The following is an 11601-nucleotide window of genomic DNA, read 5'->3' as shown; positions in this document are numbered from 1 at the left end:
TAAGATACTGTTCTGAAAGGAGAGGGGTCTGCCTGGACTGGTTCTGGTTCTGGACTGCTTTGGACCCTGAAGTTCTGTTCTGCCCTCCATCCGGGCTCCTGGGGCCCGCCGCCCCCCTGACGCTCCGCCCCTGAACGTGTTCAAACTCTTTCAGGCGGAGTTCGGTTCAAAGTTCGGTTCGGTTCAGAATCTTTAATCAACAGACAGCGCGCGTGCGCGCGGCAGCCCGCGTCCCTCAGACGGAACCAGGTCAAGGTCACAGCGGAAGAGCCGAACCTCGACTGCAAGACGGACGGAACAAGTCAGCGTGCACGCGCCCAGGTAACCATGCGCGGCTTACCTGCGTGCGCAGCGGCTCCGCGTGCTCGATGAGGCTGACGACGGGCACGCGCAGCGCGGCGGCCAGCAAATCCACCTGCAGAAGCTCCTCGCGGCTCTGCGGGAACGCGAGCGCGGCGGAAACTCCGCGCTCCAGCACGCGCTGGCACGCGCACCGGATGATGGACTCCGGGTCCGCGGCGGCCAGCTGCCGGGACACCAGCTCCACGCTCAGGTTGTAGGGCAGGAAGTTCACCCGCTCGGGGTCCGGATCCTGGTCCCGGTTCCGGTCCCGGCTCAGAGCGGCCGCCGTGCGGCTCAGCGCCGCCTGGACCTGGAGACGAGCCTCCCGTTGCGCCGGCAGGAGCGCACCGACGCGCACTGCGTGTCCGATCTGCGCCAGAAGGTGGCAGGGCTGCGGGTGGAGGTGGCACCCCGGACCCAGGAGAAGCTGCAAGACCAGGAAGGTTCCGAGAGTTCGGAAAGTCCAGAACCAGGATAACGAAGAGGTGAGAGACATTCTGCCGCGCCGTGAGCATCGCTCTGCCGCTCCCGCCGCTCCTGCTGCCGCTCCAGCGGAAAACAGAAACTGACTGGGGGGGGGGGGGGGTGAGAAGAGGAGGAGGAGGAAGAAGAGGAGGAAGAGGAGGAGGAGGAAGAGGAGGAGGAGGAGGAGGAGGAAGAGGAGGAGGAGGAAAAGGAAGAGGAAGAGGAGGAGGAGGAAAAGGAAGAGGAAGAGGAAGAGGAAGAAGAAGACTCCCAAGAAGAAGTCTCCAGGAGAGAGACTCACTGATCACCTGGTTACAGGTTCTGACCCAGTTCTGGTTCTGGTTCTGGTTCCACCTCAATTCGGAGAATATGCAACAGAACCGCCATTAGGACAGAAACCCAACTGGACCTGAACCGCCTGCCAACCTGGAGACAGAAACATTGGATCCTTCCTGTTCTGATCCTAACTGATCACTGATCAATCAGTGATCATTGATCAGCGATGTCCATTTGTTTCCACCTCGATGACCTCTGAACTCTGAAGAGCCAGCTTCTTAAGCAAAGGTCATCTTCATGTGACCTGCAGATCTGAACTGAGACAATTTAAGACTGGATTAATAATCTGATTAGTGCGGAGCATCAGGACTCTTCAATAATAAATCTTTCTACAATATTCAAATTTTCTGAGATTCATTTGTTGTCAGTCATGAAACACCAAAAGAAGAAACTGTTTAAATAAATCAGTCTGTGTGTCATGAATATAATTCACATTTTACCAGTGAAATCAACTTTTTCATAATATTCTAATTTCATGAGCAGCACCTGATATGAATCGGTTCATCTCAGTGAATCGATTCGTCTGAACCGGCTCCTCTTCAGAAATCGGATCCCGTCGTTCTGGATGTTTCTGTTCGCTGCCAGATGTTCAAGCCTCCAGATGTGATCTATAAATAAACCAAGGCGACACATTACTAATATTAAAAAGAGGATTAAAATGATTCGTTTCATCTCCGAGCTGCAGGGTCAGAGACAGGAAGCAGAGATCGCCTCACTTCCTGTGGAGGCTCACAGGAGGGTCACCGCTTCAGTCAGGAGCACACGGCTTACCGCTGCACGTTGGAGCTGCACTGCTGATCGAAATGTCTTGCAGTTTCATATTCAGATTACAGCAGCTGGTCACATGACCCGTCCGAGACCAGCGGCTGATCAGGAACTGATCACTGATCAATGATCACTCTGTGGCTCCTGAACAGAAGAGCCCAGAACCTGTTTAAGGTCCAAATAAGCGACGCACCGGACGGCATTTCATCAGAGCTGAAGGGCCCAATCAGAGGAACCTGGGCCGCGCCCCGCCAGGCCGACGGACGCCGCGCCCCGCCAGGCCGACGGACGCCGCGCCCCGCCAGGCCGACGGACGCCGCGCCCCGCCAGGCCGACGGACGCCGCGCCCCGCCAGGCCGACGGACGCCGCGCCCCGCCAGACCGACGGACGCCGCGCCCCGCCAGGCCGACGGACGCCGCGCCCCGCCAGGCCGACGGACGCCGCGCCCCGCCAGGCCGACGGACGCCGCGCCCCGCCAGGCCGACGGACGCCGCGCCCCGCCAGGCCGACGGACGCCGCGCCCCGCCAGGCCGACGGACGCCGCGCCCCGCCAGGCTGTAGTGAACCAGGCAGAAGGAAGAACGCAGCCCTGAGAGCTTCGGGTCAGAACTTCTTCCTATTGGCCAACATTTCTAAAAATCTTTTTGTTTTGGTCTGAAGTGATACTCTGAACTTTCTGGGATTCTGAATTTGGGTGTTGTCATTAGTGTTATAAATACCAACATTAATGTTATGTAAGTTTCACTTTTTGAAGGAAATGACTGATTGAAATATGATTTACATGATGTTGTAATTTCATGACCTGCAGATGAACTGCTGAGGTCAGCATGTTGGACTGACCATAAGCATCCCATAATGACCCCGCTGACCTTCAGGTGGTCAACCTGCTGCAAGGTGAAGCTCCGCCCCTTAATCCCATCGGATGTCTCCAGAAACTGTTGACCTTCATCACCTTCATCATCATCAGTGGTGAGTGTCTCTTCCTGTTTCACTAAAACATGCTACATTAACCATGTATGATACTAGCATGTATCCATCTGCAAAATCAATATCTGATTTGATGTTAATGCAAAACAATTGTTCAGATAAATTAAAATACATTATAGACAAAAAGTTTAGTATTTCGTTCAGCAAGTAACTAAATGTGACTCAAAGCCGTTTGTCAAATAAACTGAACAAGTAACAGAAGCCGAGTTATTAGAGGTCAAACTGTTTAGATCAACACACACACAAGCTGTTTAGAGAAAATGGGCGTGCCGACCCGGTGACCTTTCCCCCTCAACCCGCTGTCCTGACTGACGCCCTCGAAGAAAGACACAAACCAAAATCATCTCATCAAACTTGTAGTAGAAACTTCATTTCCTCTCAGCCTGAATATCATCAGATAAAAAGAGCAAAAAGGGAAGTTGGTCTGAAGGAAAGACACAGGAAGCTGATACAAAACACGGGTTTTATTTTGTAGGACAGGAAGCAGGAAGTGCTCATGTGGGCTTGGTGAGCAGCTGAGATGAAAACTCAAACAGATCTTTGTTGACCTTCTTTAGTGTCTGGACTTCCTCCTCCAGCTCAGCGACTCGCAGCGCCGAGTTCTCACCGTCACCGCAGAACGCCTGGGAAAGGAGCAGGTCAGAGGTCACCATGTGATCATCACTATGGTTTTATTAATGGGACCTGAAGTGCATCAGGACAGAACCAGAACCTGAAGCCCCGCCCTCTCACCTTGTCGTTCACGGCGAGCATCAGGGAGTACAAGCTGTCGGCCTTCTGCAGGAACGAGTCCTGCTCCTCCTGAAGACAGGAAACACGTCAAAAGAAAAACATGCAAACCAAGGCCGCGTGCCCCACTTCAAAATATGACGTCAAAAGAAAGGAAACAGACAAGTTTATTTTCAGAATAAAAGCCTTTCATCCGGCAGGACCGTATGTCCTTCAAATTAAGACGTCTGAAAAAAATTAGACATTCTTCTGGAGTTCAATGTTAAATTCTGATTAAAAGGTCAATTTTTGTTGATCATATTTCTATCTGGGGCTGAAGATGATGATGATGATGATGATGATAAAAACTTAGCTCATTTTATTTCAGATCATATTTAGGAAAAAATTACAAAGAAAATTTGTTTCAAAAAGTAAAAGTTAATTTTTTTTAATGAGTTTTTCAGAAAATCAAACTTGAATTTCAGTCTTAGAATAAATAATATTCTTTATTGGAAAATTTAATAAACAAAAGAAATTAATGATGCAAAACTAAATGTACTGGTAGGGTCAATCAAACTAAACTAAAACTCCGTAACATTCAAAAGAAAATGTTATGTCAATATTAACAATGAGAAAAATGGCTTTTGTTTGCAAAATGTAGGAACAAGTATTGAAACGTTAAAAGTTTTGTTCAATTTTGTGAAATTCTGAAGAATTTGAATGCATTTCAATTCGAGTCAGTTATTTCAAAAGGTATCAGAGAAATTCATAATTCAATCAGAATAATTCTCGAGAAGCAGCTGAAAGTTTCAGGGTTAAATAATCTGAATTGGTTGAAGGATGCAGAAGAATCAATCAATAACTACACGTGATCAATATCAACAGATAATACATCGATATATGGAATATTCACTGAGCTCTGAGCCAGAACCGCACAGCATTCTGGGAGATGTAGGCAGATGACGGACTTGATCTGCTCAACGTCTCACGCTCAGCTAAGCTAGCATTAGCTAACACCCCCAACTCTATGGTTACCTAGCAACACTCCAACTCTATGGTTACCTAGCAACACTCCAACTCTATGGTTACCTAGCAACACCCCCAACTCTATGGTTACCTAGCAACACCCCCAACTCTATGGTTACCTAGCAACACTCCAACTCTATGGTTACCTAGCAACACTCCAACTCTATGGTTACCTAGCAACACTCCAACTCTTTGGTTACCTAGCAACACTCCAACTCTATGGTTACCTAGCAACACTCCAACTCTATGGTTACCTAGCAACACCCCCAACTCTATGGTTACCTAGCAACACCCCCAACTCTATGGTTACCTAGCAACACCCCCAACTCTATGGTTACCTAGCAACACCCCCAACTCTATGGTTACCTAGCAACACTCCAACTCTATGGTTACCTAGCAACACCCCCAACTCTATGGTTACCTAGCAACACCCCCAACTCTATGGTTACCTAGCAACACTCCAACTCTATGGTTACCTAGCAACACCCCCAACTCTATGGTTACCTAGCAACACTCCAACTCTATGGTTACCTAGCAACACCCCCAACTCTATGGTTACCTAGCAACACCCCCAACTCTATGGTTACCTAGCAACACCCCCAACTCTATGGTTACCTAGCAACACCCCAACTCTATGGTTACCTAGCAACACTCCAACTCTATGGTTACCTAGCAACACCCCCAACTCTATGGTTACCTAGCAACACCCCAACTCTATGGTTACCTAGCAACACTCCAACTCTATGGTTACCTAGCAACACCCCAACTCTATGGTTACCTAGCAACACCCCAACTCTATGGTTACCTAGCAACACTCCAACTCTATGGTTACCTAGCAACACTCCAACTCTATGGTTACCTAGCAACACCCCCAACTCTATGGTTACCTAGCAACACCCCCAACTCTATGGTTACCTAGCAACACTCCAACTCTATGGTTACCTAGCAACACCCCAACTCTATGGTTACCTAGCAACACCCCAACTCTATGGTTACCTAGCAACACCCCCAACTCTATGGTTACCTAGCAACACCCCAACTCTATGGTTACCTAGCAACACCCCCAACTCTATGGTTACCTAGCAACACCCCCAACTCTATGGTTACCTAGCAACACTCCAACTCTATGGTTACCTAGCAACACCCCAACTCTATGGTTACCTAGCAACACCCCAACTCTATGGTTACCTAGCAACACCCCCAACTCTATGGTTACCTAGCAACACCCCCAACTCTATGGTTACCTAGCAACACTCCAACTCTATGGTTACCTAGCAACACCCCCAACTCTATGGTTACCTAGCAACACCCCAACTCTATGGTTACCTAGCAACACCCCCAACTCTATGGTTACCTAGCAACACCCCAACTCTATGGTTACCTAGCAACACTCCAACTCTATGGTTACCTAGCAACACCCCCAACTCTATGGTTACCTAGCAACACTCCAACTCTATGGTTACCTAGCAACACTCCAACTCTTTGGTTCCATTTTGTGGTTTTATTTTTCAGCAGATCAAAGGGAGAAACATTTAATAATATTAATAATAATGAAAAACACAATGTTGATAAATGAAACTGAATTTAACTCAGAAAAAGATTCTCGTCTGAATGAATCTACTGAATTAAGATGAACGCATTAAATTGGGCTCCAGCGGAGGCGGAGCTTCACCTGTGGACCCTCACCTGTGCATTGAGGGCGGGGCGCACCCAGGCCCCACCCCCCTCGGCGTCGGGGCCCTCAGGGGCCTGCAGGTGTCGGCCGAAGCGCGGCAGCGGGACGGTGGGCCGACTGTCCGGCAGGAACATGTTAGCCGAGACGGCCATGATGACGGCGTTGGTCACAGGACCTGAACACATAACAGGAAGTGACGTCACAGGGGGACCTCCTGGCCTATCGGGAGCCAGGAGATGAAATCACTTCATTAAAGATTAGTTTATTTATGGGGCTGTCGATTGATCCTGATTGGCTGATGAATCAATTTGCTGCTTGTCTGACGGCCAGATTAGCAGAATGAACTGAACTGGACAGACTGGTCAGAACCCAGTTCATCTTCATGCTGAAGAGACGAAGCTGCAGCAGGAACTAAAACACATTTTACATATTTATTCAAACTTTCACTAGCATGAGATGGATCATCTGTGAAACAAAAAAATGGAGATGCTCTGCCCCCTCCAGGTGTTCTGCAGAATTACAAAAATAAACAAGCAATCAGAAACAGCAGAAATCAATCAATCAATCAATCAAATTTTATTTGTATAGCACATTTCAGCTACAAGGCATTTCAAAGTGCTTTACATCATAAACACAAAACACAAAGGCATGCAACATAGAATAAAATACCAAGGTTTTTTGTTTTTTTTCCTTCCCTTTGACACAGAATTTAAGCGCCTGTTACCGCCGGACTCCGCCGTCCGTTTAACCACGGGTATTCGCCGGGCCCCGTTGCTATGCTATCGCTATCAGCAGGTTGATCTAGTAACGTAGGGTTGATTATTTTAATGCACCTGCATTTGACTTTGAATGAATGTTTCCTTTTTACTTGACAATATTTGACTCAGGCAGTGTTGTGTGTAATTGAGGCCTTACAGTGAAATGATGTTTTATTTCATATGTTGTCTTGTTGACTGAACAGATGCTGCGTTGGGTCAGCAAGTATTTCGCATGTTTTTGTCTAAATTAGGTGAATTTGTGGTTCTGTTTTGTCAGACCACATCGTAGCATTTATACCTAAACAGAAACATTAACAGCCATGTGATCGGTGTCGGAATCGGCAGGTGAAAACCCGATCGGAGCGTCTCATCCTCACTGCCAGCAGCAGAACCGGGCCGGGGAGCAACGCTGGGTCCGTACAGCCCGCAGGGATTATGGGAGTTCATTAGAAAATCCCAGACCAGATCCTGTCAGAACCAGAACCGGATCAGACAGGTGGGCGGGGCTTACCTTTGTGTGTCAGGCAGCGGACGCTCTGCCGGCTCTGGACGTCCCAGAGGCAGGCCGTCTCGTCCTGCGACCCGGACAGCAGCAGCGTCCCGTCCATGGACACGGAGAGGCAGGTGACAAGGCTCCTGAGGAGAACCCGGTCAGAACATCAGACGGGCTAGAACCGGTAGTGCCTCTGCTGTAACCATGGTCACTGGCCTGGCTCACCTGTGGCCCTTGAACACCTGGTTTCCCTCGCTGTCCGACTGGAACGACTTTTCCCGGTTCAGACTCTGCAGACAGAAACCGCAGTGAGACCCGCAAGAACTTCCAGAACCCGTCGGGTCATTCTTGCCGTCAGACAGAACCTGGCCTGACTCGGACCAAACTGGATTGAACTAGTTTTATTGGACCAGACCAAACTGGACCTACTGGTTCTAATAAGGGGTTGGGCACTCCGGGTCCTTGAGGGCCGCTGTCCTGCAACTCTTGGACGTCTCCCTGGTCCAAAACAGCTGAATGACCTCCTATCTGCAGTCCGGTTCTGCAGAGTCCTGCTAGTGACTCATTATTTGACTCAGGTGTGTTGAAGTAGAGATACGTCTAAAAGCTGCAGAGACCCTCCAGGCCCAGGAGAGCCCACCCTGCTCTAATGTGTCGCCACATGTGGACCAACCCACCAGCAGAGGGCGCCGATGTTCCTGCTGGGAATGTTCCAGTCGATGGTCCTGGGAACAGTTAGTCCCGACTCAGGCTCGGACATCTTCAATATGTTGTCATGGGAACGTCTCATGTTCCCCTTATGATCCAGGACGGGCTTTTCCAGCAACTTTCGCCCATCGGACCCGGCACCAGAACCGAACGCTGGACACTCGGACCCGGTGAGGAACGCGCGCGAAGCTAAAATCCCATCAGAACGGCACCGGCTCAAGGGAAGGTTCTGCCTGATCAGGCCTGGCTGACCCCTAGGTGACCCCTTCCTGACCTCTGCACCATCAGTACCGTCTACAGGTGAACGTTACTTCCTGTCGGCTAACGAGAGGCGTTGCCGTGGTTTCCTCCAGGCCACCTGACTCCGCCCCCTTCCCGCCCTCACGGTCACTCACCTGGCTGCAGAGAGACACCTGAAAAATGTTCCCGTCACATCCTCCACAGAACAGGAAGTACTCTGAGGGGTCAAAGGTTACCGACATGATCTCCACGTCAAAGAGGACGGACAGCAGCAGCTCACCCGAGGAGAGCTCCCACACCTGGACAGGTGCACAAAGGAAGAATCCTGTATTTAGTGAATAATCTGAATATAAACCAACATAATCTCAATTTAACACCAATAATCCAGATGTAATCCTGCCTGGGGGCGGGGCTACGCTCAGCCTCACCTTTGCGGTCTGGTCCAGCGATGATGTGGCGACTCTGGCCTGAGCTCCCATGTGACCGCAGTGCAGGTCTGTGATTGGCAGAGAATGACGGGACAGGACGTGGCGTGGTTCGGGGGCGTGGCTTAAATCCATCTGGACCACACTGAGGGACAGACACAGGTGAGAAAGGAAAGTGACCTGGTAGGCAGATGGTTCGGCGGTTATTGAGGTAACCACCAGGTGAGTTACCTGCACACGTTCCACACCAGCGCTAGGTTGTCTTTGCCCGCAGAAACAAAATGGCTGCTGTCGTCGGTGAACTTCAGACACGTGACGTCTTGATAGTGTCGACTGAGCACCGCCAGCAACTTACCTGTGCACACCTGGACCAATCAGAGCACAGAGTTTATAAACGCACTTCAAAGTCAGCAGAAGCTCATTGGGAAACCAGTAGGCTCACCTCCCACAGGTAAACCGCCTCGGCGACTCCTGCAGCGAGGAAAGCCCCGTCAGGTGAGGCGGCGAGACAGTTGACCACACCTGGACAGACGATCTTCTGCTGCAGCTGGTCCTGCGAACACAGCAGGGTCATGTGACTTTTACACCGCCATCAGAAACGCCTCGGAACACGGCGGACCCGTCCGCCACAAACAGGTCCAGGGCAGAGGAGGGGTGAAGGGTCAACATCTGCTCAGAGTTGACTGAAGGCTGCAAGATTTCTGCTTGTGCACCAGGTAAGAGTGCAAGTCCGGTCCTCGAGATCTACCATCCTGTAACTGTCAGATGCATCCCTGCTGCAACACGCCTGGATCAAATGAAGGCCAGGTTAGAGTGGAGCTGGTCTGTTGGAGCTTCTAAAAGTTGCAGGATGGTAGATCTGGAGGACTGGACTGGAGCATCCTGGTTTATAGGTTCCCAACGTGTCCATTGTTCGGAGCAACAGCAGGAAGACCTACTGGATCAGATTCACTTGTTCCTATTGGATCAGAGAATCATCAGGTTCGGTTTCTGTCTGAACTCGTCTCGTGAAGCAATCTTCTGGTACCGGGTTGGACTCTTCGGTGTTTGTCGGGATTCTGAGTCTTCGCGCTGTATGAGGCTCGATGTTCGGTGTGCTGGTCCGGGAACGCTTAGCCGGGCTGTTCGGCTCGGTTCGGTTCGGCTCTGCCCGGCCGGGTCCTTACCTTCCTCTGGATCTCCCACACGTTGATGAAGTTCTTCCCCAGCTGCGCGCTGAGCAGAAACTCTCCCCGCAGGACGGCGAGGCTCCGGGCCGCAGAGTTGCCTCCCCGGTAGGACAGCAGGCTGGAGCCGCTGTGGAGGTCGAACACGGTGCAGTTCCAGAGCTGGGAGCCCGAATCGCTGCTGATTATCACCTCCAGAGGAGCCGCCATGTTGGCTACAGCGAGACAACAAGAAGGGAGACTCCTCTTCTTTCTTTATTTTTAATTGTGGGTGCCATCTGACGTTAGGGTGCTTTATCGCCACCTGCTGTGCTGGAGTGTGAACTACAGAATTTCGCCCAGTCTAAATTATTGGGGCCCTGCCCATAGCAATGCATAAGGAGAGCAGTGACTGACTTGCGAAGCAAGTCAGTCACTGCCTCCATGCATTGCATGGCAGGCACCTATTGTTCTTCACCTAATAGAACGCCTCTTTATTATTATTATTATTGGGGCCTGCCTAGCAATGCATAAGGAGAGCAGTGACTGACTTGCAAAGCAAGTCAGTCACTGCCTCCATGCATTGCATGGCAGGCACCTATTAATCTTCACCCAATAGAATATCTCTTTATTATAATTTCTTCTTCCGTAGACTGGAATGCGGCTCGCACCGCTGCGAGCCCACCCACAAATGTGGTATCAAAACGTGCGGCTCGGCGCCGGCATTGGAGCTATTACTTTTATGGGGAATCGGCGTTACGACGGCGACGTAAAAAGCGAAAAACGAGCGAAATTTCCAACTGCCGAAACGCAGAGCATAACTGCCACCAACTGCCGCTCCGCTAGAGTGAAAAATGAAGTGGATTTCTGACCCCAAATAAATTTTGAAATCGCCGCCACGCACACAAATATCATGCTATCGGTATGAAACTCGGACATGACATCGATACGAATGTCTGCTCCGGTAAAATGTTTTCAAAATTTCTCTAGGGCTTACGGTTTTCTGTCAAGGTGCTTTAGAGCCAAATCAAGTTCCAGCCTAACTGACGCTCTCCACCATATATTTTAATACTTTTATGGAAAATTTCAGACCTCAGCACACACCATTTTTCTCTCATCACTGTAATTACTGTGAATGTGCTACAGATTTGATTTGCAGGACTATCGGAGACAAAAAATAGCTCTCTCATATGCTTCAAACGGTTTTCCGATACGTATCACGGTTTCCGAACGGCAAGGAGTTGTTCGGGCTGCTTTTTCCATTATAACTGACTGAGCTGTCTCACAAAGATAGAAATCTGTCTCTGCCTCACACACATGACTGTTGACCTCTTTAGAACTACAATTCCTGAAGGTTAGAACTACAACATGGCGGAACACTCAGTGCCTACAAAAGAGGTCAGAGCTGATTGTCAGAACTACAACATGGCGGAACACTCAGTGCCTACAGAAGAGGTCATAGGTGAATATAAAAACTACAACATGGTGGAACTGTCAGTTACTACTGAGGAGGAATGAGCTGGCCTT

The 11601-nt window shown here is 49.9% G+C and overlaps 2 protein-coding genes across 2 annotated transcripts in view; both read right to left on the bottom strand.

Moving 5' to 3' along the window:
• The window catches only part of grin3bb (glutamate receptor, ionotropic, N-methyl-D-aspartate 3Bb), a 30522-nt gene extending 29616 nt beyond the window's left edge, over positions 1-906 (bottom strand). Inside the window, exon 1 of the mRNA XM_055051792.1 lies at positions 341-906. Within this exon, the coding sequence (XP_054907767.1) occupies positions 341-838 (498 nt within the window). The 5' untranslated portion in view covers positions 839-906. The remainder of the gene's footprint in view (positions 1-340) is intronic.
• Positions 907-3342: 2436 nt separating this feature from the next.
• On the bottom strand, positions 3343-10366 carry wdr18 (WD repeat domain 18). The gene is made up of 10 exons (XM_055051833.1): positions 10096-10366; positions 9372-9482; positions 9161-9294; positions 8933-9074; positions 8660-8803; positions 7782-7846; positions 7575-7699; positions 6317-6480; positions 3629-3697; positions 3343-3519 (listed from the first exon to the last, which is right to left on the bottom strand). Exons 1-10 carry the CDS (start codon positions 10303-10305, stop codon positions 3391-3393), a joined length of 1293 nt encoding a protein of 430 aa, XP_054907808.1. The 5' UTR covers positions 10306-10366; the 3' UTR covers positions 3343-3390.
• Positions 10367-11601: the final 1235 nt, after the last annotated feature.

Source organism: Poeciliopsis prolifica, unplaced genomic scaffold (genome assembly GCF_027474105.1).
Source record: "Poeciliopsis prolifica strain line A6 unplaced genomic scaffold, Auburn_PproV2 SCAFFOLD002, whole genome shotgun sequence".
Lineage (NCBI taxonomy): Eukaryota > Metazoa > Chordata > Actinopteri > Cyprinodontiformes > Poeciliidae > Poeciliopsis > Poeciliopsis prolifica.
Note: the sequence above shows the minus strand (reverse complement) of the source record. Positions and strands in the feature narration are given on the sequence as shown.